Consider the following 27,150-nt stretch of genomic DNA (forward strand, 5'->3'; position numbering starts at 1 on the left):
TATTGTTACAGAACTCACTTATGATATGACGGAGAAGTTAGGAGGAGGAGAACAGCCATGTTTTGAGGCTCTTTCTGAATTTGAGAATCGTGGGGGCAGTTTTGATGTGGAGTGGAAGAGTGTTCCATAATTTGGCCGTGGCGGTAGTGAAACATCTATCTCCCCAGCTGGCCTTTCTTGTCCGAGGGACATTTAACAAGTAGGCTGAGGAAGATCGTAGGGTCCTGCGTTGTTCCAATGGGCGGAGGGCTTCCTTTAGAAACTGTGGTCCTGCATTGTTCAGGGTCTTGTAGGCTATGCACAGAGCCTTAAATTTGATTCGGCTCCTAATAGGGAGCCAGTGTAGTTCTTTAATATAAGGGGAGGTTGAGGTAAATTTAGGGATGGATAGTAAGGTTCTGGCCGCAGCATTTTGCACTGACTGGAGTTTATTGAGAACCTTTTCCTGGGCATTCAGGAGAAGGGAGTTGCAGTAGTCGGTTCTTGAAAACACTAAGGTGCTGATAAGTGTTTTGCCCGCCGACTGTGGTAGGTAAGGAAGTCGTTTTTTTATTTTTTTTAGGGTGTAGAAGGCAGATGAAACAACAGTGTTGGCGTGATGGAGGAAAGTCAGCTTATTGTCAAAAGTGACTCCCAGATTGCGGACCTTGACCACCGGTTGGGGGGGAGGTCCCAGCTGAGGAGGCCACCATTGAGGGGACCAGGCTGGCTGCAGGCTCCCGAATGTCATCACCTCCGTTTTATCGGAGTTAAGTTTGAGGCAATTTGATGACATCCAGGAGCTTATCGCCTTCATTCCCTCTTGAAAGTTGGCTGCGACGGATGCTCCATTGTTGTGCACAGATAACACAAGTTGGGTATCATCGGCGTACATTGTAAGGGCAATTCCATAAGATTTTATCACCCTCGCTAAGTCCGATACATAGATATTAAAAAGCGTCGGACTTAGCGAGGAGCCCTGTGGAACACCGCATGGGAGGGAGAATGTCTGGGAGGTGAAGTTGCCCATCCTGACAGTCTGAGAGCGATTGTCTAGGAATGAGGCAATCAGATCTTTGGCCTTGCCTCTTATTCCCAGAGCTGAGACACGGTCGATCAGAATGACATGATCGACCGTGTCAAATGCTGCGGAAAGGTCCAGAAGTATTAGGACCGCCGCTCCTCCCATATCCATTGTTACTCTAATTTCATCTGCGGCCTTTAGCAGTGCTGTTTCCGTCCCATGCCCCTGTCTGAAGCCAAACTGAGTATCGTCAAGTTGATTGTTGTTGTTGATGAATTTCGAAAGTTGGATGTTCATAGTTTTTTCGAAAATCTTGGCTGGGAAAGGGAGACAGGCGATGGGTCTGTAACTGGCGGGGAGGAGAGGGTCCAGAGTTGGCTTTTTTAGAAGTGGCTTAATGGTAGCCACCTTCCAGACTAAAGGGTATATGCCTGTTGAAAACATGGCATTGCAGATGGTAGACAACGCGGGAGAGATAGCTTCTGGGATGAGGTTGAGGATGGCAGGGGGACATGGGTCAAGGGGGGATCCGGATTTAATGCTGGTCACCAGGCATCGAATGTGGTCCTGGTCAATGGTATGGAAAGATGAGAAGACGGGCGAAGTATTAATAGAAAGTGACGCAGGGGAGGGTGAAAGGGAGGAATGCGAAAAGGTAGTGAAAATGGAATTAACCTTTTCCTCAAAGAAACTGGCCAGAGCGTCCGCTAAAGACTGAGAGCCTTCTAGGCGCGGGGCAGGGGGGTTGGACAGCGTAGTAACCACCCGAAATAGTTCTCCTGCCGAGTTTTTTGCCTGATCGATTTTAGAAGTATAGTAGAGGCTTTTTTCGGCAACTATCAGTCTTTTGTAGATGGAAAGGGCATTTTTATAGGTCGTTTTGTCTGCATGGCTGTAATTGCGGCGCCACTGCCTTTCAAGGTTCCTGCAATATTGTCTCTGAGTCCGAAGGGCTTCAGTAAACCATGGGGCTGATGGTATTTTCCTGTTCCGATGGGATGATTTGATTGGGCTAGTATGTTACAGGCCATGTCTAAGTTGATCAGATAATTGGAAGACGCTATAACGGGATCTAGTTCATAGGGGATATGATTTTCCTGCATCATCTCTGCCAACTGAACTAAATCGATGTTTTTCCAATCTCTGTAGGAAGATTGAAAGGGGGCAGTGAGAGTAGGTTTGGTAGAGTTAATACCAACAGTGAAACAGATCGCTGCATGGTCTGTCCAGATAAGGGGAATGATGTGGGTAATAGTTACAAGGGGACTGTTGGTGAATAGACCATCTAATGTGTGGCCTGCCTGGTGCGTTGGAGAAGTTATCAGTTGCAGCAAGCCAGCAGCTGCTAGGTCTGTGAGTAGCTGCGTTGTGTCATGGTTGTTGAGGGCTTCTAGGTGAAAATTAAAGTCACCTAGTATGGTAAAGTGTGGGGAGTCTGCAGCTGCTTCAATTAAGTTGCCTATATTGGCTAGGAACTTGGATCTTGACCCAGGTGGGCGATAAATTAGCATGCCCTTGAAGGATGATTTGGCCGAAAGGCCTAGTGTAAAAATGAGAGACTCATATTCAGGGCAAATAAATTGTTTCGTCGTAAGTTTGAAGTGGTCTTTATAGATTATAGCAATGCCACCACCTTTCTTTTTTGGCCTATCTAATCGGCATACATTGTAGTTAGTGGGAGTTGCTGCTCTAAAGTCTGGTCCGGAGGCTTCATCACCCCAAGTCTCTGTGATGAATAGGAGATCCAGTTTATGCGTTTCAATCAAGTCGGCGATTTCTAGTTTGTGTTTTGGAAGGGATCTGGCATTTAATAGCGCTGCTTGAACCAATAGAGGGTCAACTATAGAGGGTTTCGCGGTAGCTTTTACGCAAGTAGGACATGGGACTGGGCCTAGGATGGGGTTGGAGTACCCTAGATGTGGAGGAACATGGGGTAGAGCTGCTATATGCCTGAGTTCTAGTAATTCGGCAGTGGTATATGTAAGTCTCACCGTGTTGGTAGGTGGACGTGTGACTGGAGCAGCAGGGGGGGTGGCCCTTGGCCCGTCCTCGGCGCGGATGAGCGCAGACGAGCTTGCCTTCGGCGCGCATTCGGCGCGCCCGCTGCGCTCGTCCGCTGCGCTTCCGGTTACAGCACCTCTCTCAGTGTAATCAGCACCTCTCTATTTTTGCGTTTATTCCCAGTCAGACTGGCAGGGAATAGTCTCTCTGATGGTTAATCAGCACATGACACTTTTCTCTGTTATTCCTGGCGGGAAACCGTGCATTCCCAGCTCAAGCCGTTTCGGGAGAGTCGCTGGTTGTGTAATGAACACGTCATCCTGTGCACCAGGTTAGTCTCGACTGGATTCGGTATATTGAGCACACCCCTCTCCCCAGGCATTTCCTGAATTGTGTACCACACACCATTTCTAGCAAATCCACCCATCAGTATCAGACCCCACTCAAGGAATGCTACAAATACCTTGAACAGCAGAGCAGCAATCTGCATGTAAATGTATATGATATGACGCGCAAGCCCCTCCCCCCATGCTAATAGAAGCAGGGTTTGTGGTAAGACCTGTTATAGATAACAAAAGGTTATGAGCTGCAAACAATAAACCTATATAAGCATTCCCCTTTCCCCCACCCTTTGTGAGGTGACGCTCCAGTGCCCCCCGAGACCAGGGAACGCGCGCATTTAAGGAACAGATTTCAGTTATATGTGAATTTGAGCCAGATAGCTGCAGAGTAGGGGCTGACCCGTATCCTAACTTAAATCTCACGGGACCGAAGGCAGCTCTCGTGCCTCCTTGAGCTAAGCCCTACAAGGGACATTTGAAAATCAATAGATAATTCCAAGACAAGCGCCCACGTCGGTCCGGACAGAGCCGCTGACACTGATCGCAGGGTTTTCGGTGACCTTCGAGGGTGACAGAGGGCACCGAAGTGTTCACGAACGGTGAGGGGGTTTAGACAGAGAGGGCGCCGCACGATAAAAAGGATTTATACTGCCTGCACCGAGAAACGGCGACAACTTCACGGGCAATGGCATGTCGGAAGAAAGCTCACTGACACGTATGTTCACCTTGAAAGTAAAAGATCATTAGAGTAAAACAAATTCATAGAAAGAGCAGATACAACAAAGGAGAGGGTCAGAAACAAAAAACAGACCTTTGGATAAGGATACAAGATTACTAAAAAGTAAACGATAAACGGGAACTAATGCATAACCATAGAGATGTATTATAAAATAACTAAATAATGAAGACGTTTAACTAACGCAAGGAAAACGATATGCACCAATTTATTTTGCCCTCGTTCTTTTTTTGCAATAATGGAAACATATACGTTCAAGAGTAATACAAATTATTGAAGTTGGTATATGTATGTAATTTATTATAACGTCAGAATGCTATTCAGCGTACAAAATAAAACCAACAAAGGTTTGGTTTTATATGGCAACTGGGTTCCGTGTGGTAAAATACTCCTTTTATCAACCTCCGAAAGACAAGAGGCGGAGTCCACTATAGAGTGACGCAAATAGCGCCTTAGTTCACCCTCTGAGCTGTGGTCGATGGAAGTCCTGCACATGGGTAGTCCTGGCGCCCTATCCACGGTGACGGTGGCTTCCGTAAGGCGCCACACAATAGCCCCCGCCTCCCGAGTACCACCAGGACTTCTAGCCGCACAGCACGTGGGCTGCACCCGGCACGCGCACTCTGAACAAGGCACCGGTTCATCGGTAACTGGATCAGCCGGGCGCACTCTGCTCCCCGCCCACCGCCGCCCCCACCTAATCCCCAATCAGTAAGGCGAGAGGCCCGGAGCGCCCCAGCAGGGCTCGGCTGTTGATTCCTTCTGACAGTCTAATCGGGCCCGTTGAAAGAACCAGGCGAGAGCCTTTCTGTCCGACACAAGTTCGGACTGTGTCCGGACCTTGAGAGTAAACAGCATCCCTCGCCTGCGGGGGACCTGCGACCCCGCGCTTATTGCGAAATCCGAAACACTCCATCCGCCTTTACAGCGCTGCGAAGGGACCCCGGCACGTGCCTGGGAAGAAAGGACCCTAACACACCGGCTTTGGGGAATGCCGAGAACTACGTGGGCCCAAACTGCGATTGTCAACATATTTCACATTTAATCTGCTAGCGCCGACATCTGAGAACACCGAATGCTTAAAATGCCAGGAAGCCACGACGAAATGCACTTGCACATATTGTATAGCATGTGTTGGTATTTCATGAATGTGTGCATTCTGGTTTATTTATAGTACATTGTAAGGTATATGTAAATCCACGTATTAAACAGCAGACGGTACCGGTGCAACATTCCTTGGGGGGTAACGGCATTATAAAAGAACTGCCCGTCTTGATAAGGCTCGCACCAGACCTAGTGAGGTTTATAGTAAATAAACAAGGTGTATGTATAGGTGTCAGGTAGGAGTTTAAAAAGACAGCCATGGAATTCTCAAACATAACCCACGCTAATTAAACATATTAAACATAAAACAAGCGCCTAATTGCCCGGAACTCCGAGATATGTTAACACATTTGTAATTTCCAATTTAGGATGAGTACCCTAAAAACACGAGGCATATACAAGAGCTCCGGCTGTCATCCAAATGCGCCCTGAGCTGCAGAACGCATGAACATTTATCACCGTGAAAAGGAGAGTCCACCAGGCCTGGTCAGCGCTGAAGCCACCGTGCTGCAGCCTGCAGCAGGCAGCTCTCCTACTCGAGACAATACGGCGCTTTCCTTTTCATCCCCAACTATGCTGGAGAGCTAAAGACAACAAATCGCAAATTAGGAAAAATCACCATTTATTCTATTCAAAGAACACTCAAAACACAGAAAAATGTCGGAGGATTTCACACTTCAGAAGAAACACGTTTAGCTTATGAACGTCACGTTCTCCCAAACCCCTGACGCAACCGTTCCTGGACGCCGTGCTCAGGGAGGAGGAACACACAGTTCGGTCAGCAGAGGGCCTGGCACCCTCTGCCCCACGCAAACTCCCGGTTCGGGCCTCTTCGGGGCCGGGACAGAACGTGGCAGAGGTGGGTGGGTGCGGCCGCAGCGAGGATGGCACAGAGATGGTCTCACACAGGGGGCTGGTTCAACAGGCCGCGAGCGGGCGCGCACATACACACGCACACTGCAGGGATTCATGGGCCCTGCGGCGTGTGCACCCTTTATAAACCACGCGCGGTGGGTCCAGGATATTAAATAATGGATGCATTTTAATGTACATTAAAAAAAAATGCGCAACGTAGGACGTAAAAGGGAGACTAAATCTTTGTTGTTCAAGATTCCGGGGAGATTTTTTTTAATGAAAGTATATATTTTTTTAGGCACCGAAGAAAGGTTCGCTGCATTTATATACAGAGGCACTTTCCCCTCGCGCGCGCGCTCGCCCCATAGACAAAAGCTGGGGGGTGTTATAAATGCATGCGTGTAGGCCGAGGGCAGGCACAGTCAAACTCCACACAAATACCCGTCAATACAAAAAAACACACTTCACTACAAAAGAAAAGCAAGTTTATTTCAATTACACATAATAATAAAAAGGGCAGTCGGGCAATCTCTGCCACAAAGAGGTCCTGCAGGTTTGGTACCACGAGGTATCCCTTTCATTAGCCCTCGTGCCACAGACAGCAGCGTGAACGCAGAAACGCTTCCGTCGGGTTATCTGTCCAGAGGTCAATGTTACAGAAACTCTGAGCTGGTGCGAAAAGGGAACAGGGGCACAACCATTACCTATTCTTTTACCTGTGACGGGCAATGGATTAAACGCAGCAAACACTGATGGGAAAATGGACCGACGAACCATCTGAGCATGCTTTCTGTTGATAAATCATTAGACACGATGGAGGGATTTAAAAAAGAAACCTTAGTGCACGAACATGCCTGTTAATTCATTTTACAAAAACAAGAGTGAGTGAACATTTGCAGTTTTTGCTACAAATAAAACAAACCAGAACAAACACTTTGTTGATACCTAGCCCAATCTTTCACATCTAAAAGGCGGAGACGAGTATTTTCTACACGCTGTAATGTTTAAAGACAGCAAACCCGTATGGATTATTAGTTAACTCGATAACTCTGGAGCAAATGCATTTGCGCCATTCCTTTTCCCACATGTAAAAAAAAAAAAATGAATCAAATTGACTTTCCCTGTATTTTATTTTAGCCCCACTCGGATAAACTGGTAAAACTGTGCAGCCAGTGTAAGATCGGCACCTCACGGAATGGTTTTGGGATCATAATTAAGGCCGTGATTTTATTGCCAGCAACCTACAAAATGGCGCGTGGAAGCACTCACGTGGGAGCAGCAGCATCTAGAAAAGAAACACATCACCCGACTTTAAGCTCCTTATCCGGGATCCTGGACCTAATAAATACTGAACTGAAAGACATGACTTGCACTGAAACACATACCAGCATGCTCTAACAATATTCACAGGGTTGAAATCTGCTTTCCGGATCTACGGTGACCAGAAGTGGATTTTCTGGACTCTTTCCGGGCCAATCTCGATTTCAGGCATTCTATAATCCAATGTCCCAGCCCTAGCTGCTAACAGCTATTTCAGAAACACAATTTGTCTTTCTGTACACACAATACCAGAAAAAAACATTTGTAAAAATATTAACATTTGGTACAAAACAAAGTAACAGGAAACGGTTGTGCTGTCTGGGCGGATTCTTCCACCCCAATGTGCAAAGGCGGCAGCAGGGCCGCCGGTGCAGGTTCAACGAGTCTGTTTTTATTACTATGATAATGTTGTTGGTGCCTTCGTGCTCATCTGCGGGACTTGCAGCCGCTCCTGGAGTACGGGCCGGTCCTCCTCTTCTCCGGCGGCTTGAAGTAGGAATGGGTGGGCGGGACAGGCTGCTCCACGTCCGGGTTTTCTGCCATCATTTTCAGCTTTGCCTCGATGGCTTTAATTTTTGCACTGACACTAGAAAGCAAAACAAGGTCCATTAGGAAGGAGTTGTGCACTTTCTGCATTCTGCAGCGCCCTTTGATTACATTCTGCGTGTTTTACAAAGGCAATGCCTACAAGAGAAGTTCGAGGGCCGCCAATGCAGCCCTTGGTATATTTTAATTGTATTCGCCTTCAGAAATATGGCAGTCTGCCAGTTGAAAGTTATCTGCATAGAGACGTGGTCTGGGACCACACAGCCAGCTCACTGAGTTATCAGAGGAACCACAGTCCGAAACCTGACTTCTTCAACCACTTACCCTCAAAGCACCTCTGTTTCTTGAATTGGCAACAGCAGAGTACACTTAAAAAGCAGCTGAAATCAAATATTATGTACTAGACTTTCCAATGGAGTCCAATTATATGGTGAAATCCATACTTTTGGAGACCCTTGAACTGGCGTGCTACCGTGCGCCAGCATACGCAGATGGACACACTTCTTTAATGAAAAAATTAAATAAGCTGGGTATTATTTTATTTAAACACGCTTAACACACCTGAAACTTGTAGACCAAAATTACGTATGTTACAGAAAATCACATTAGACATTTTCCAGGTTAGAACTACCGTTAGCATATAAACATTCCATAGGTCAGTGGAGTATTGTTTTTCTAAAGACACTATTGAAAAAACGAATATTTGCTTCCATGCTTACTTTCATTAAAACACCCTAAAGCAGCCATTCTGGGATACGGTTTAGGGCAAAAAATAAAAACGTTTTGGGGACCATGGCATGCATGCCACTAGTGAAGGTTTGGGGACCTTGGCCTGCATGCCACTAGAGAAGGTTTGGGGACCTTAGCCTGCATTCCACTAGGGAAGGTTTGGGGACTCTGGCCTGCATGCCACTAGTGAAGGTTTGGGGACCTTGGCCTGCATGCCACTAGTGAAGGTTTGGGGACCCTGGCCTGCATGCTACTAGTGAAGTTTTGGGCACCCTGGCCTGCATGCCACTAGTGGAATTTTGGGGACACTGGCCTGCATGCCACTAGAGAAGGTTTGGGGACCTTGGCCTGCATTCCACTAGGGAAGGTTTGGGGACTCTGGCCTGCATGCCACTAGTGAAGGTTTGGGCACCCTGGCCTGCATGCCACTAGTGGAATTTTGGGGACACTGGCCTGCATGCCACTAGTGAAGTTTTGGGGACCATGGCCTGCATGCCACTAGTGAAGGTTTGGGGACTCTGGCCTGCATGCCACTAGTGAAGGTTTGGGGACCATGGCCTGCATATCACTAGTGAAGTTTTGGGGACCCTGGCCTGCATGCCACTAGTGAAGGTTTGGGGACTCTGGCCTGCATGCCACTAGTGAAGGTTTGGGGACCCTGGCCTGCATGCCACTAGTGAAGGTTTGGGGACTCTGGCCTGCATGCCACTAGTGAAGGTTTGGGGACCCTGGCCTGCATGCCACTAGTGAAGGTTTGGGGACCATGGCCTGCATGCCATTAGTGAAGTTTTGGGGACCCTGGCCTGCATGCCACTAGTGAAGGGGTTGGGACTCTGGCCTGCATGCCACTAGTGAAGGTTTGGGGACCCTGGCCTGCATGCCTCTAGTGAAGGTTTGGGGACCCTGGCCTGCATGCCTCTAGTGAAGGTTTGGGGACTCTGGCCTGCATGCCACTAGTGAAGGTTTCGGGACTCTGGCCTGCATGCCACTAGTGAAGGTTTGGGGACCATGGCCTGCATGCCACTAGTGAAGTTTTGGGGACCCTGACCTGCATGCCACTAGTGAAGGTTTGGGGACCATGGCCTGCATGCCACTAGTGACGTTTTGGGGACCATGGCCTGCATGCCACTAGTGAAGGTTTGGGGACCATGACCTGCATGCCACTAGTGAAGTTTTGGGGACCTTGGCCTGCATGCCACAAGTGAAGTTTTGGGGACCCTGGCCTGCATGCCACTAGTGAAGGTTTGGGGACTCTGGCCTGCATGCCACTAGTGAAGGTTTGGGGACTCTGGCCTGCATGCCACTAGTGAAGGTTTGGGGACTCTGGCCTGCATGCCACTAGTGAAGGTTTGGGGACTCTCGCCTGCATGCCACTAGAGAAGGTTTGGGGACTCTGGCCTGCATGCCACTAGTGACGTTTTGGGGACCCTGGCCTGCATGCCACTAGTGAAGGTTTGGGGACTCTGGCCTGCATGCCACTAGTGAAGGTTTGGGGACCATGGCCTGTATACCACTAGTGAAGTTTTGGGGACTCTGGCCTGCATGCCACTAGTGAAGTTTTGGGGACCTTGGCCTGCATGCCACTAGTGAAGGTTTGGGGACTCTGGCCTGCATGCCACTAGTGAAGTTTTGGGGACCCTGGGCTGCATGCCACTAGTGAAGGTTTGGGGACCATGGCCTGCATGACACTAGTGAAGTTTTGGGGACCATGGCCTGCATGCCACTAGTGAAGTTTTGGGGACCCTGGCCTGCATGCCACTAGTGAAGTTTTGGGGACCCTGGCCTGCATGCCACTAGTGAAGGTTTGGGGACTCTGGCCTGCATGCCACTAGTGAAGGTTTGGGGACTCTGGCCTGCATGCCACTAGTGATTGTTTGGGGACTCTGGCCTGCATACCACTAGTGAAGTTTTGGGGACCCTGGCCTGCATGCCACTAGTGAAGGTTTGGGGACCATGGCCTGCATGCCACTAGTGACGTTTTGGGGACCCTGGCCTGCATGCCACTAGTGAAGGTTTGGGGACTCTGGCCTGCATGCCACTAGTGAAGGTTTGGGGACCATGGCCTGCATGCCACTAGTGAAGGTTTGGGGACCCTGGCCTGCATGCCACTAGTGAAGGTTTGGGGACTCTGGCCTGCATGCCACTAGTGAAGGTTTGGGGACTCTGGCCTGCATGCCACTAGTGAAGGTTTGGGGACCATGGCCTGTATACCACTAGTGAAGTTTTGGGGACTCTGGCCTGCATGCCACTAGTGAAGTTTTGGGGACCCTGGCCTGCATGCCACTAGTGAAGGTTTGGGGACTCTGTCCTGCATGCCACTAGTGAAGTTTTGGGGACCCTGGCCTGCATGCCACTAGTGAAGGTTTGGGGACCATGGCCTGCATGACACTAGTGAAGTTTTGGGGACCCTGGCCTGCATGCCACTAGTGAAGTTTTGGGGACCCTGGCCTGCATGCCACTAGTGAAGTTTTGTGGACCTGGCCTGCATGCCACTAGTGAAGTTTTGTGGACCCTGGCCAGAATGCCCTCACCTCTCCCCCCCTTCCTGGCTTCACATGAGGTTGTGGACGTCCTGACCAGACCCTCCTCACCCCCTACCCATTGCTGTCCAGGAGTGCAGTCTTCGGCACCCTTTCAGCCCCCCTCACCACCCACCCAAACCCCGTCCCTCCTGCAGGTCATAAGTGTAGGTCTGGACACCCCCCCCGCACTCTAGTGGGATATGAGCTAGCTTTGGTATACCCTGGCCGGATCTCTTCCCCCCCCCCCCCCTCCCTGTAGCCCACATGTGTTGCATCATAAATATGAAACCAGTGACAGTCGCTGAAGGGCACTAACTAGATGCATAAACACACACAAACACCAGGGGCTACTTTGGCGCGGTCAAACTGAGACATTTATGCCATTGCAAATGCTAAGGAGTAAAACCCTGTTTCGGGGCTCTACTGGTCTCTATTTGTGAAACGCCAGCATTCAAGAAGCACAACTCCAGTCTCTCAAGTTTCCTTGGTACATTCACGGGTCGCAGGATATTCATGGGAGGCAGGAGAGCACATGGCAAGAGGTGTTGCCATCTGGAGTACATTGCAAGGGGTGGAGCGCCGAGACCCCAAATGCAGGCTGGAAAGGCACATTTGAAGGAGCAATAATGAGGTGGCTCTCTACAACCTCAAGAACCAGGCCCAGTAAACAATAGCCGGAGGGCTGCATATGAATATCGATTAAGCATAGGCACTACATTAAACTACATCAAGCAGGCGTCCAGTTTGGGTTTGGATGTTCTCGAAGCACCATAACTACCCTTTTGTAGCAATAGCAAATATATGCAAGTTGATGTGGTCACGATCTAGTAGTCACATTTGTTAGACCTTTGGAAAGTAGGTGCCAGGCATGGGCGGTGCAACACCTCGGTCAATAACGGGTACAGAGAACAGATAGTAGATGGGGCTGCTTCCAGATCAACAAGAGGACTGCTTCGTAGAGATGGCACCCCTCTAGGATCCATCAAATGGCTTCAGAGTATAGATGGATCTAAATAGGACTGCCAAATACAGAGGGTGCTGTTCCTGTATCATTAAAAAGGAGGGCCTCCAAGGATAGATGGGGCAGCTCCTGGATCAATAACAGATCTAGCTTAGCACAGATGCGTCAGCTCCTGGATCAATAATATAGCTAACTTAGCACAGATGATGCCGCTTCTGGATCAATAACAGCAAGCTGAACACAGAGGGTGCAGCTCCAAAACCAGAGCTAGCTTAGCACAAATGGTGCTGTAGCTGGATCAATTACAGGGCTCCTATTATAGATGGTGCAGCTCTGATCAATAACAGAGCTAGCTTAGCAGAGGGAGCAGCTCCTGGATCAATAACAGAGCTAGATTAGCACACATTGAGCAGCTTCTGGGCCTGTAAAAAAAAGCGTAATACAGTTGGTGCAGCTACAATACCAGAGCTAGCTTAGTATAGATTGTACTGTTCCTGGATCAGTTACAGCGCCTCCGAGCATAGATAGTGCTGCTGAGTAAATAACAGAGCTAGCTTAACATAGCTATCATAGCACAAATAACAGTGCAAGCTTAGCATAGATGGTGCATGATAGACCTGGCACCATTGGCGTGCGTCTCCCCTGCATTTTTTGCCTTTGCCTTCTGTGTTTTTGCTGTGTGTTGGACTCCGTTTTGCTGGCCTAGATGCTTTGGGCACTTTATCACTGATGTTCAGTGCGAAAGTGCAAGTGCTCCCTTTGTAAATTATTGTTATGGATTAATGATTCCATGATTGGCATATTTGATTTACTTGTCAGACCTTAGTATAGTGAACTGTGTGTGCCCAGAGCCTGTAAATCAAATGCTGCTAGTGGGCTGCAGCACTGATTGTGCCACCCACAGAAGAAGCCTGTAAAATGTAACTTTGGCCTACCATTGCAGAGCCTGTGTGCAGTCTTGTGTGTCGATTTAGATACCGTATATTGATTTCCCGATATATGCCCTTAAATAGGTACAATTCACATTGCCCTTATTTAGGCATTGCTCATGCTAACCAAATACAGGCATGGTCAACTACATCCAATCCTCTTTGTCACAACGAGTTCTTGGAAAAACAGACTCTTAAGCCTTTGGGACTTCACCTTGCCTGGATATTGATTTCTCCAATGACCCATTTACTATGCATGAACATATATTCCTTAGGGGTTCATTCATGGCGTTTTTATGCCCAATTTGTACGTCAATACTGGCATTCATAAACACCTTCAAGGTATAAATATACCATCACTTGCTATGGCAAACCACGGTGCGTTTCAACTACCTACATGCACGACGCAGCTCGCCCCAGAAAGTCCCGAAGAAAGTCAAGTCCCCAACTGACGCACTGACCAGATGCCGTCATCCTCCTCGCCGAGAATCCAGCTCCAGTGTTTCGGACTCCCCTTGCGGGGCGTTCGAGATCGAGTCCCGGGAAAGAGATACCAACCTCTCTCATTTTAAGGTATGGATCTGACTAGAACCTAGAGAAACTTTTGGCAACTCTTGGCACAACTAAACTAAACTATAGCTAAAAACAGCACCTACTTCTTCCCTCGTACTGCACTTAGGTTAAGTACACTGGGGTAGGATTATTTTAGAAGCACCAGTTGAGTATTTTAGCCTGTGTTATTTATGTATGTAATTTTATATATGTCATAGCTACAGACCATGCTATTACAGTATTATTTTATATTACTGTTAACGCTGTACGTATTCTATTTCGCATTCTGTCTTACGATTGTAGCAGTTCAGTTCTCTTGCATGAGAAATAAGACTGTTCAATAAACCCTTTTATTGAAACCCCCGTCTCTCTATTTCTATGCAACTCTGTAGAAACAAAAAGCATGCACGATTGACTGAGTGAAACAGTAATCTATTGTTTCCACGACTCTGAAGATATTGTTCCGACTCTAAGGGAAACAAAGTTGTCATGCTTATGCAGTTGTCAGAGACTAATCCCTTCATGTTTATTCGAGAAGTTTCTAGTGACCTCGGAGTTAGCTGGCACACACACAATTAAGTTTAGTATACTCGATAGAGACATACTGACCTCAGTCCTAAGTCAAATCTATAGTGTATATTATTCCAATGCGCAGAGCCTATCAGGGATATAGGAACTACAATACAGTCTGGGACTGCCATGTCGACTTGGCAAGTGCACACACTTGCCAGTCCCTAAACCTTCCCTTTTCTACATATTAGTCACCCCTAAGGTAATCCCAAGGTACCCCTGTTGGCAGGGTGCATTGTATGTGAAAGTTAGTACATGCCCTGATGTGTGTAGCATGTCCCGATAGTGAACTACTGCCAATTTTGTTTTTCACTATTGCAAGGCTACCTGTTCCCATAGGACAGAATGGGGAGTTCGTTTATAATATCTTATAAACATAACTGGCCTGGGAACAAGGTAGAAAAATAAAGTTTAGTATGCCTGAACTCAGAATGTTAAAATGCATCTTTTAGTGAGGGTAATTTTTACATTCTGTGTTTGAAAATACCACATTTAGAATGTAGGTATTTTCTTGCCTAACCACCCAGTGTGCCTCTGCCAGGTTTATGTATTGCATGTCTGGATTTTGGAAGACAGGAACTGGAGAGGGGCAGCGGCTCCAGAAGTCTGATTAGTTAGGACTGGGCTGAATAGACCAGGACTGCATTTAGAGTAGGGGGAAGAGATTTCCTTTCACCTGAATGGGCCTGGTCTGCCTTCAACAATGCTGTTTCCACTGCCTGCCAGGAAGCTGCACTAGTGAGGACAGAACAGGTTTTGGCTAGGTACAGACAATCTCTGCCTTCAGAGAAGAAAGGATTTGTGAAAAGAGGGGCCAAGACCCCAGACTTTTAGATCACTTCTCGGAAACCAAGAGGAACCTTTGCCAAGGAGAAGAGCTGGATAAGCGGAGGAGGAATGCTGCCCCTCTGCTGTTTGCTGTCTGGGGTTGGCCTGCAGTGGGTGCTTGCTGCCAAAGAAAGGAGAAAAAGGTCTTTGCTATTTGCTTTGTCATCTGCTTGAAGAAAAGATCTCCAAGGGCTTGAATCTGAGCTTGCCTCCTGTTCTTAAGTTTCAGGGACAGAAAGACTTCACCACCAGCTCCCCTGAATTTCCTTGCTGGGAATTTCAACCTGCAAAAAGGTGCCAGCTGCTGTTTAGGACCTCTAGAGACTGTTAGTTGCTGGGAGCTGGAAAATCGACGCAACATCGAAGTAGTGTGTCACATCCGCACCTGTTTCCGACGCATCGGAGAAGAAACCGTTTCAGCGCCTGCCGCGGCTCTAGAAATTGCCGCACAACGCATCGGGTGCAACGATCTCCGAAGTATGAGATCACAGCACCAATCCAAGCTTGCTGTGCGACTGCACGAAACGACGCATCGTACAGGTTCGACGCATCGAATCGGGGGACCAAGACTGCCGCATCATTTGGGGACGCAGTAAGAAACCGACACCTCACCCCCCCACTCAGTAAGAAACCAACGCATCACCTCCTCTGCGCTGAAGCAAGGAACCAAAGCATCACCTCCTTCAAAGCAAGGAACCGACGCATCACCTTACCTGCGTGTAAGGAACCAAAGCATCACCTTCCTTGTGGCCATTTGGTCTGTTTTGCGTGACGCATCTAAGTTATGTTATGAGAAAAGTGTCGCATTTACAACTTGCATTCAACTGAGCTATTTCTTCCTTATGAAAGTCTTATTTTTAATACTGTATTGTGGATTTTTGTCGTTTGGTCTCGTTTTGGTTTAGATAAATATGAATTATTTTTCTAAACTGGTGTGGTGTCCATTTGTAGTGTTTTCACTGTATTACTGTATGCGGTCACAAATGCTTCACACACTGCCTCGGAGATAAGCCTGTCAGCTCGTGCCAAGCTACCAAGGGGGTGAGCAGGGGTTATTTCAGGAGTGTTTCCCCCTTACCCTGACTAGAAGCCAGGGTCCCTATTTGGACAAAGGTACCTACCTCTCCCAACTGGAGACCCCCATTTCTAACAGTGCAGCTCCTTGATGAATACAAAAGCCAGCTTAGCAAAGATGATGCAGCTCTTGAATCAATAACAGAAATAGCCAAATGCAGGTGGCGCAGCACCTGGATCAATACCAAAGCTAACTTAGCCTAGATAGTGCAGTTCCTGGATCAATAACAGTGGTTCTTAGAAGTGGCAAGGTTCCTAGCCCAGTATCCGGGTTGCCTAGTAGGGAGGTGTGCTTCCAGGATCAATAGTAGGTCTGTCTAGTGTAAGTGTTGTTGCTTTACATGAATAACAACAGCGGCCTAGTATAGATTTTTCCACTCTTGTTTCTAACAGGGCTGCCTAGTAGAGATGCTGCTGCTCCAAGGTCAACAACACAGTAGTCTAGTATAGATGATGGCGATCAGAGATCGAAAACCAAAAAGGTGGAAGGAATTTACAACCTATTCTCTTCCTCTACCACCATTTCAGATAATATCATGGCTTCCACCATTACATGCAAGAAAGGACCGAGCCTTTGTAAATTTATACCACCTACCCTAGAACAGGTAATTAACTCACTGAGAGTAACTTCGTCTGGCTCTCCATATAATCCGTGCCCTCCAAAGATAGCAGGATCAGTGGCGGAGACTATTGCGCCCCACTTACGGCCATCTTCCGATCATGACTTCGACTGGCCAATTTCCATCTATCTGGAATAGAGCCTCAATTTTTTCATTTAAAAAAAAGCAACTCTAGACCCTAAAGAACAAGTTACTTACCTTCGGTAACACTTTTTCTGGTGGATACAGTATCTGCCTGTGGATTCCTCACCTTATGAATATCCCCAGTGCCAGCATTCCGCAGAATTTTTTTGTAGTTCTCCGCGCCGACGAGGTAGTCACAGCGTCATGGCTCCGCACGCGATTCCACATGACGTCACTGGAGCCATAAAAAGACCACATCGGCGTGATAACGTCAGTTCCACCCATTTTTTCCGTGCCACCGAGACTAAACGGGCGAACCGACCATAGAGACAATGCATGCATAGTATACAGAATTTACACAAATATACTCAGTGTATAATGAACGAATAAAGCTTGCACTTCAAACAAGACAACAATAAATGAATAGAGGTAACAAAGTCTTGAGTACACAAAAATACATCAAATAACAAATACCTCATCTTTTAAGGTATAAAAGGGTGGACAACGGGGAGGTGGGTGGGTCTGTGAGGAATCCACAGGCAGATACTGTATCCACCAGAAAAAGCGTTACCGAAGTTAAGTAACTTGTTCTTCTGATGGATTCATCTGCCTGTGGATTCCTCACCTTATGAATAGAATCCAACAGCAGTACCTCACCCAAAAAGTCCTGCAAAACAGAACAAGCAAAATGGCCATCCCTCCTCTCTTCAGAATCTAAGCAGTAATGCTTCGCAAAAGTGTGGAGGGAGGCCCAAGTTGCAGCTTTACATATGTCCATAACAGGAACACCTCTGGACAATGCAGAAGTAGACGATTTGGCCCTGGTGGAATGAGCTCTAATGCCTACAGGAGGCTCCTTACCAGCCAGGGAGTATCATATCTTGATTAAGGCTCCTTGTTTATTGTTTTTTACAGATTTTTACAGATAAATGCAGACAGAAAACAATGGGCTTTCTGTCTGCATTTATCTTTTTTAATGGATAATTCAAGAAAATGTGCTTCTTTTAAGTGACTCTTCGTGCTGTCTTTCGTGAATTATAGCCCAACAGCTGAGCAGATGGACAGCATAGGAAATTAAAAAACAGGATACAATTTCTTTAAATAACTGCATTTTTCAACATACATTTGTGGTATAATGCAAATATTTGCCAGTGTATGCACTGTTATGTAATATTTGGCAACTTAAATAGTTAAATACAACAGACATCCAAGTATGAGTGCACGTCTATCATTTAAATAAATATGAAAATGTGCAGTTTTACACCTACATTTATATACAACACACAAAATAAATATGGATAAGTACAGATAAAATGGCCCGATTATAAATATGGATAAATACAGATGGAAATGTTACAAAAATAAATACCATAAAACCGGGAGCCCTAATCTTGATGCACAAGATGATCCACCTGGATAACGAGCGCTTGTGCACTGCCTTGCCCTTCATACGGCCAGCATATCCAACAAAGAGCTGGTCATCCTGACAGAAGACCTTTATTCTGTCCAAATAGAAGCTAATCGCCCTCTTTGGATCCAAACAATGAAGTCTCTCCTCCTCTTTGGATGGGTGAGGAGGAGGATAGAAAGTAGGAAGGGTAATAGACTGACCTAGGTGGAAGGGAGTAACCACATTAGGCAGAAAAGCAGCCCTGGTCCTGAGTACCATCCTTTCAGCATGTATGGTCAGAAAAGGCGACTTTGAACTCAAAGCCTGGAGTTCACTCACCCTCCTGGCCGAAGTGATAGCTACCAGGAAGACCGTTTTAAAAGTTAAAAGTCTTAAAGGACAACTATGCATAGGTTCGAATGAAGAACCCATTAAACAAGTTTACACCAGATTCAAATCCCACTGGGGCATAATAAAAGGAGTCGGAGGAAACATGTTTGTCAGCCCCTTAATAAATCATAAGACTATAGGAGAATTAAATAAAGAAGGCGGATCAGGCAAATACAAAAATGTCGACAATGCAGACAAATATCCTTTAACAGTAGCCACAGCACAACCCTGATGGGCCAAATGAAGAGAAAAACAAAGAACATCAGAAAGATGAGCTTTAAGGGGATCAATAGACTTCTCTCCGCACCACTTAACAAATTTAGACCATCTATAAGAGTAGACCGACTTGATGGACTGTCACCTGGCCGATAGTATAACGTCCACCACGTTAGGCGGGAGAGAAAAAGAATTCAAGTTGCCCCGTTCAATCTCCAGGCATGAAGGTGCAGGCTCTGGAGGTGGGGGTGTTGAACTTGCCCCTCCATCTGAGAGAGGAGGTCTGCCCTGAGAGGGAGACGGGGCGGAGGGTGCAACGAGAGGTGAAGAAGGTCCGTGTACCACACCCTTCTTGGTCACTCCGGGGCGATCAATATAACTTGGGCCCGGTCTTGGCGAATCTTCCTTAGAACCTGAGGAAACTGGAGACTGCAGAATGACGGGCAGTGCGCGTTTTTCGAGTGTAGCAAACAGGTTCACCTGAGGAGTTCCCCACGTCTGAAAGATGTGCAGAAGAACTTCTGGATGAAGCCTCCACTCGTGGTCAGCGGAGAACTGCCGACAGACTATCCGCACGCATTTTCAGCACCCCGGGCAGATGATTTGCCATCAAGCAAATCCGATGGTCCTGAACCCAGGACCAGAGCCGCAACGCCTCTCTGCAGAGACAGTACAACTCTACTCCTCCCTGTTAGTGGAGGTACCACATCGCAGAGGTGTTGTCCGTCAGGACTTGAACCGACTGACTGCGAAGGGAAAGGAGAAAGGCCTTGAGTGACAGACGTATCGCCTCCAATTGCAGAAAGTTGATGTGAAACAACCTTTCTTCTGGAGACCAAAGACCTTTGATCTCCAGATCCCCCAGATGTGCACCCCACCCTAGGGTAGAGGCATCCTTTATCAAAGACCTTTGATCTCCAGATCCCCCAGATGTGCACCCCACCCTAGGGTAGAGGCATCCATTATCACTGTGGTCACCACTGGAGGAAGGTGAAAGGGCTTTCCTTGAGACAGATTGCCCTCCACGCTCCACCAAGACAGATCCGCTGCAGCTTCTCTGGAGATCCTGACTGACTCCCTGAGATCTCTGTTGTGCTGATACCACTGCCTGCAGAGACACCACTGGAGCGCCCTCATGTGTGACCAGCAGGATGCAGGAACAGACCGAGCAAGCAAAGGACCTTCAGAACAGGAACAACCGCTCCATTGTAAAATAAGGGAATCATTTCCTGTATGTCGAGAGTCCTTTGAGGAGGAGGGAATGCTCGACACACAGTGGTATACAGTACCACCCCTATGAACAGGTTGCGCTGAGAGGGCACCAGGTGAGACTTGGGTACATTTATTGAAAAACCCAATTTGTACAACAGGTGGGTTGTAACCTGCAGATGATGACTCACCATCCTTGGGGACTCTGCCTTCAAAAGCGAGTCGTCCAGGTAAGGGAAAACCGGAATCCCCAACCTCCTGAGATGGGCCGCCACAACTGCCATCACCTTGGTGAAGACTCGAGGTGCAGTAGTAAGACCAAACGGAAGGACCGCAAACTGGTAGTGTTGCAACCCAACCGTGAAATGAAGATACTTCCTGTGCGACTTCAGGATTGGGATGTTGAAATATGCATCCTGCAAGTCGATGGACACCATCCAGTCCTCTTGTTGCAGCACCTGAATAACTTGTGCTAGGGTAAGCATCTTCAACCTCTCCTGTTTTGTAAACAGATTCAAAATTCTGAGGTCCAGGATTGGATGTAACCTGCCATCCTTCTTGGGAATCAGGAAATACCGGGAGTAGCACCCCTGACCCCTTTCCTGCTCTGGAACCACCTCTATCGCACCTTTCTGTAACGGGGTAAGACCCTCCTTCTGAAGGAGAAGCAAGTGATCCTCTGTGCGAAACCCTTGGCCAGGTGGGAAAGGAGGAGGGAATTCCCTGAAGGGAAGGGCGTACCCATTTTCTACAAGATCTAGAACCCAAAGGTCCGAAGTTATTAATTTCCAGTCTTGTAGAAAATGGGTAAGCCGGCCTCCCACAGGACCCACATGATCCAGGATGGCGGATCTAGGGCTGCTTTGCTGCATTACCGGGAGGGGTAGGGGAGGCAGAGGAGGAGGAGGAGGAGGAAGAGGGATGGCGTCCGGCACCACGAAGGCGACCTCTGCCTTTACCCTGTCTTGAGTCTGCAGACCCAAAGATTTTGCGGTAGCCTTACTGTCTTTAAATCTCTGCAAAGCAGAGTTCGCCTTTTCTCCAAAAAGCCTGGCGCCATCAAATGGCAAGTCAACAAGAGCAGCCCGCACATCAGGAGACAAATCCCAAAGATTTCAACCAAGCATGCCTTCTTGTTGCAATAGACGATCCCATGACTCTGGCAACAGAATCCGCGGTATCCAGACCAGACTTGATAACCTGGCGAGCAGCAGCTTGAGCATCCACCAGCACCTCATTCAGATTCCCCTTGTCCTCCTCAGATAACTTAGGGAGAAGCTGTTTCGCAGAGTCTATTAAAGCATGGATGTACCTGCCCAGGAGACAAGTGGCGCTGGTAGACTTTAAAGCCATACTGGCTGATAAAAAGAGTTTTTTTGCAGACTGCTCCAACCTTTTAGAATCCCTGTCATATGGAGCCTGTGAAAACACACCTGATGACTGCTTTGAGCAAGAAGCCTGCACCACCAGACTTTCAGGAGAGGGGTTGGAGGAAAGGAAAACCAGATCACCAGGAGCAGGTCTATACCTTCTCGAGATTGACCTCAAAACTGCAGGAGCTGAAGAAGGATTGTGCCAGACCTCAGGAATAGGCTCTGTTAAAGCATCGTTAAATGGCAAGAGAGGTTCAACCACTGAAGGAGAATGCAGCACTTCAGTGAGGAGATTAGGCTTAAACTCTGCTACAGCAAGCCGTAAGTCCAAAAGTTCTGCCGCCTTCCTGATAACTGTATGATATGGAGCCACATCCTTCGAGGGAGAAGCCTTTTGCGAAACAAAATCACACTCAGGAGAAGTGTCAAGGCCGCTTGCTTCACATAAGTCCTCAAACATATCCTCCGTATCATAAACCTCTCCTTCCTCCAACTCTTCATCCAGATACCTCTCTTCCTCTATTAATATCTGCGCCTCTCTTCTCGAGCGCAACTTCGGTTGTGGCAGCGACGGCGCCACACGCGGCGTCGGCGGAACCACACGCAGCGTCAACGGCTCCAGAATCGGCGTCAAAGGTGGATCCATAAACGGAGCCGTTCAAACTCGAGAAGCTTCACGGGATGGAGCCGGTGACTGCCCATACGGCGTCGACATACTTTGAGCCGGAAAAGACCAGATGACGTCGCTGGCATGAACGGTATAAAGGGGGCCTGAGGATACTGATGAGGCACACCCAAACTATAAGCCAAAGGACCCATGGGACCCGAAGGTGCTCCAGAGGGGTACGAGGCCCTGGTAAAAATACTATACATCGCATTCAGAAAATGCGTGGGATCAGCATCGTAGCCGGTTCTGGGGTACCCTTATAGGAAGGAGAATGGGCCGGGGTCACCTGAGGAGATACTGAAGGTGAGCGAGAAACAAAATCCTTTTCTCAACGTCGAGGAGCAGGAGAAGGCGACCTAGATACCACCGACTTCGAAGACCGATGTCGAGAAGCATGTCTCCTCTTCTTCTTGGAGTCGTTCGAAGTCGAAGAACCGGACTTTGACCTTTTGCGCCTCTTTTTCTCTTTTCTAGCTTTGGCCATATAGAGTTTGGCCTCACGGTCCTTAAGGGATTTCGGATTCATCTTCCTGCACAAAGAGCATCCCTGGACGCCAGGATCTGAAGACAAACACCAAAGGCAATCCTCATGCGGGTCCGTAATAGATATATGTTTACCGCATTCTCTGCAAGGTTTAAACCCTTACTTTCTTGGAGCAGACATCGCTACAAATAAAGGAAGAGATACAATATAAAACACAAAGTATCCAAAAGAGTATGGAGAGTCCCAGAAAAACCAATAGCGTCGAAAGCGTGGAAAAAAGTGAACTGACGTCATCACGCCGACATGGTCTTCTTATGGCTCCGGTGACGTCATGCGGAGTCACGTGCGGAGCCATGACGCTGTGACGACCTCGTCGGCACGGAGAGCTACGAAAAATTTCCGCGGAATGCTGGCGCAAGGGATATTCATAAGGTGAGGAATCCACAGGCAGATGTATCCATCAGAAAGCCCTAGCAGCTATCGCCATATATAACGGCTTCCTCTCCCTTCCAAGATTATCAATGTTTATAAACATACAACTGAAGGACCATATTCAATCTAATGACCATCTTGCACCACGCAGTTCGGTTTCTGCAGTGGCCGTAGCACGGAAACAGCCTTGATCAAAGAAACCAAAGAGGTCAGGCAGTCGCTCGATCAGCGCCGCCGGGCAGCACTTATACTGCTTGATCTCTCTGCCGCTTTTGATACAGTAGATCACAGAGTGCTATTACACAGTTTATCCAAAATCAATGTCCGCGGCACTGCATGGAACCTATTGAAATCTTTTCTTTCTGACAGAGAACAGTCCGTCAGACCTGGTGAGTTCGTATCTCAAGCTTTCTTCTTTCCCTGTGGTGTTCCTCAGGGTTCATCATCAGTCCCACCTTATTTAATATTTATATCACACCCCTGGCCAATCTAACTAAAAGCTTTAGATTTCCTTGACATCCAGTGCAGACGACACTAAGATTGTCGTATCACTGGCCCAAAAGGATTCAAGGGTAAGTGCTAGATTTTGTGACTGCCTGCAGGCAGGCAGTAAACTCTTGGATGAGTAGGAATTGTCTCAACTTAAATGCAGACATAACCAAAGTAATACTCTTTGGAGCACAAACATCCTTCTGGACACCTTCATGCTGGCCAGCAGAAATGGGCCCTGTGCCTGCTTCCGTTACCAAGCCCTAAAATCTGGGAGTTCTGACTGACCACAAACTAACCTATACAAATCACTTCAGTGCCCTACCATGCTCGGTATTCCTCACTTTGAGAATGCTAAAAAAGATCCTTCCTTTTATCCCCTTGCACTTGCAAAAAACTATTATTGCATCACTAGTTGTGTCTAAGCTGGATTATTGTAACAGCATGTTACTCACTGCGCATCAATACATTATTATTAGGCTACAAGTACAAAATGTGGCAGCAAGACTCCTGCTAAAGATACCTAAACATCAATCCGTGGGCATAGCCATGAAAAATCTGCACTGGCTCCCTATCAGACAGAGGTTCAATTTTAAGGCACTCTGCATTGCCTACAAGGTACTTCATGGCCTAGGTCCCACTTGTCTTCAACAAAGTTTTAACTGGTACATCCCAGCTAGAACTCTACAATCTATCTCTGCGAAACACATTGTTGTACCCAGATTTAAACTATCCACCTGCGGCGGCAGGAGCTTCTTTCTAGGCACTGTCAAAGCTTGGAATGCTTTACCATTACACATTAAAAATGCGCCCAACCTGCTGAGCTTTAGGAAAGAGCTGAAGACTTGGCTCCTCAGCACTTGCTAGTTGATAGATATCGGTTTAATCTCTCTCCATTATTAAAGCCAGCGCCAAGACACCTTTGAGTAATCGGGCGCTTTAGAAGACTTATTAACATAACATACCATTAATGCACCCAATATAACCCAATTCTAGTTATAATGGCCTAGACTACTTATCACATTGGCTTTAGTCTCTTCCATTCACAGACTCACTCACAGAGCCACCTGTTCTCGACACCATAGTCCTAATATATCCAGGAAGTATTTGGAAAGTGGAGGGTCTGTAAACTGTATGGATCCATGATGCTGACAGACCAAAGGAGTAATGTTTATTCTCCCATTAACTGATCACTTTCCCAGTGCCCGTGTTCCATTGGCAGTGTCCGCATGTCTGTCTAAATGCCCGGGTCTCAAAAGACCATCCTCCATGTAGAAGTGTCAGTGTCTGCTTTCCCAGGTTTCCTTGAGAGCCAAAACTCCAATGTTGGAGTCCCAGAGGCCTTCTTCTCAATGTCTACCTCCAAACATCCTTGCCTAGGGCTGCATGCCCTCGTGTCAACATCTGACCTTCCCAGTTATACTTTCCTTCTTCCTAGGTACCAATACAATCAGAAAGAATAAAGGTTCTGTGGTGCATTGCAAAGGATGGCTTTAATCAGAACGAGCTCCAGAGAACAGGAAGGGGTCTACCCTCATCAGTCTCGAAAATTACACCCAGCAGCTTCTGCTGGACTCGGTTAAAGGATTCCGTTGTTGTTCAATATTGTTTATACAAAATGTAGCTCCAGGCTGCAAGCAAGACTGCATGAACGATCCCACTTGTAGGCAGGCATTTCCAGAATAAAATTGCAGTGTTCAATGTTTATGCCAACGAACGAAAACATCATGTTATAATACACTATCCAAAGGGCACTGAAGAATTCATCCTTAATTCTTAACTTTGGCAATTTTAGACCAAACAGAAAAAAACACAAGGATTTTAAATGTGCTCATCTATGCGCAGTATGGTGAACGCTGGGGAATACTTAAAACAAATTAAATCAAAAAAACAGTTTTTGCTGATGTGGTTTTTAACACCTGATTCTACACTGCACACACACACGCACTGGTAATGCTACTACTAGTGCTAGCTTAATATTCAAAGTACTTCTTCAGTCATTGGTGAGTTTAGGCACTAAATAACACGCGATGCATGCCCTCTATCACTCATCTATAACATGCACTCTATCACTCATCCGAAAACTCATGGTGCCATTCATCCACCATCTCCTGTAGCAACCAACTCACCTATACACAAAACACAGAAGCTCATCAAAAGTGCAAAACATATACAAAAGAAAAATGGCACCATCTAAACAAATTGGGTATATGAGCAATACAAAAATAAGTAAAAAGAAATGAAACAGTAGTGGTTGGCCATTTTGAAACGGTATTATGCATAGTTATATTTTTTTTAAATTTCCAACTTGTTGGTTTTTGTTAGATGTAACACGTAGGTCATTTTGGAACTGTAATTCAATGGTACACTAATCGCAGTCACTTTCCAAGATGGCTGCCTAGTAGCCATCACACAGAAAGCAATCTTTAAACCAATTAACACAGTAAGTGGCCTATTGCCGTTAACATATGCTTCACACAATAATTAAGCAATTAAGTGAGACCCACTGCCTTTGTTTTACGTTTTCATAACAAACAGATCAGACCCAGAACATCTGGCATAGAAATATCTCAGTGAACCACCCCGCTCTACAGGCTTTATCAATACTGGTTTGATACCATAACCAACTCACGCCTATTGAATTGCACATCAGATTTCGCACGAGGCAGAAATAAGGCATACAGCTATAAAATCACAAATATGTACCAAATTACTTTCATACAATGACAAATCTGTACACAATTTTAGGTGTCGAAACAATATACAACTGCTCTCAGAAGGCCTAATAGGTGTTTGCCAAATGAAAACCTTCTACTCCTAGGATTTGTTAAAGGTGGTAAAAAACACAAAATCCTCTCCTACCATTGTGAATTTTGAGAATGTAACAATTCCACTCCAGATGCTTTACCACAGTGTAATAACAATCTCCCCTTAAAAGGCCTGTTGACTTTAGTATACGTGTTTCACAATAAATAAGGTGTACTGTCTACGCCCTAACATTTTAATATAAACAGACCAAACTGAACAACGTTTTGTAATAACCCAATAATATACTATATATATATATAATATATATATATATATATATACATACATATATATATACATATATATATACACTATAACAAATTCAGACCTACCCAAGGCAACATCAGGCTTACACTCAAATCTACAATTATGCACAAAATGAACTTTGCAAAGCAATGTACAACCCCATACTAAGCAATCCAACAAAGGATTACCACAGGGTAGGGACATGGGGGTAACCTACACAATTTTGTTTTACTACAACAGTAATCTCAGAGATTTCACGTAACAAAATAGAGTTCTATAGGCTTTAACACAGTGTAATACCCCCTATTGGCTTTAACACATGATTTTCAACATAAACAAATCAAAGCCACTGCCTTTGTGGTAATGGTTAAAAATAACCAAATTAGGCACATGGCGTCTGAATAATTCCCAGTTAACCAATCAGGCCAATAGTCATTATTTGTGTCACGTCACAGTAATCAGTTAAGGCCCACTGTATTGAGCATAAGCTTTCGCAGTAGACAAACATCAGGCTCAAAGTCATAACATTATAAATAGGTGCAAAATTACAGTTGGCAAAACAATATACAACTCCTTCTTAAGAAGGCCCAAGACTATCACAGTAGTCTACCCCTGGGGCATGTCACAGATGG

General features: G+C 46.7%; 1 protein-coding gene across 1 annotated transcript in view; it reads right to left on the reverse strand.

The window, feature by feature from the left end:
* Nucleotides 1-6,508: 6,508 nt before the first annotated feature.
* The window catches only part of RBM18 (RNA binding motif protein 18), a 143,038-nt gene continuing 122,396 nt past the window's right edge, over nt 6,509-27,150 (reverse strand). The window contains exon 6 of the mRNA XM_078641972.1: nt 6,509-7,946. Coding sequence (XP_078498098.1) covers nt 7,787-7,946 — 160 coding nt within the window. The 3' untranslated portion in view covers nt 6,509-7,786. The remainder of the gene's footprint in view (nt 7,947-27,150) is intronic.

The sequence above is a fragment of the Lissotriton helveticus genome, chromosome 5_1, assembly GCF_964261635.1.
Source record: "Lissotriton helveticus chromosome 5_1, aLisHel1.1, whole genome shotgun sequence".
NCBI lineage: Eukaryota > Metazoa > Chordata > Amphibia > Caudata > Salamandridae > Lissotriton > Lissotriton helveticus.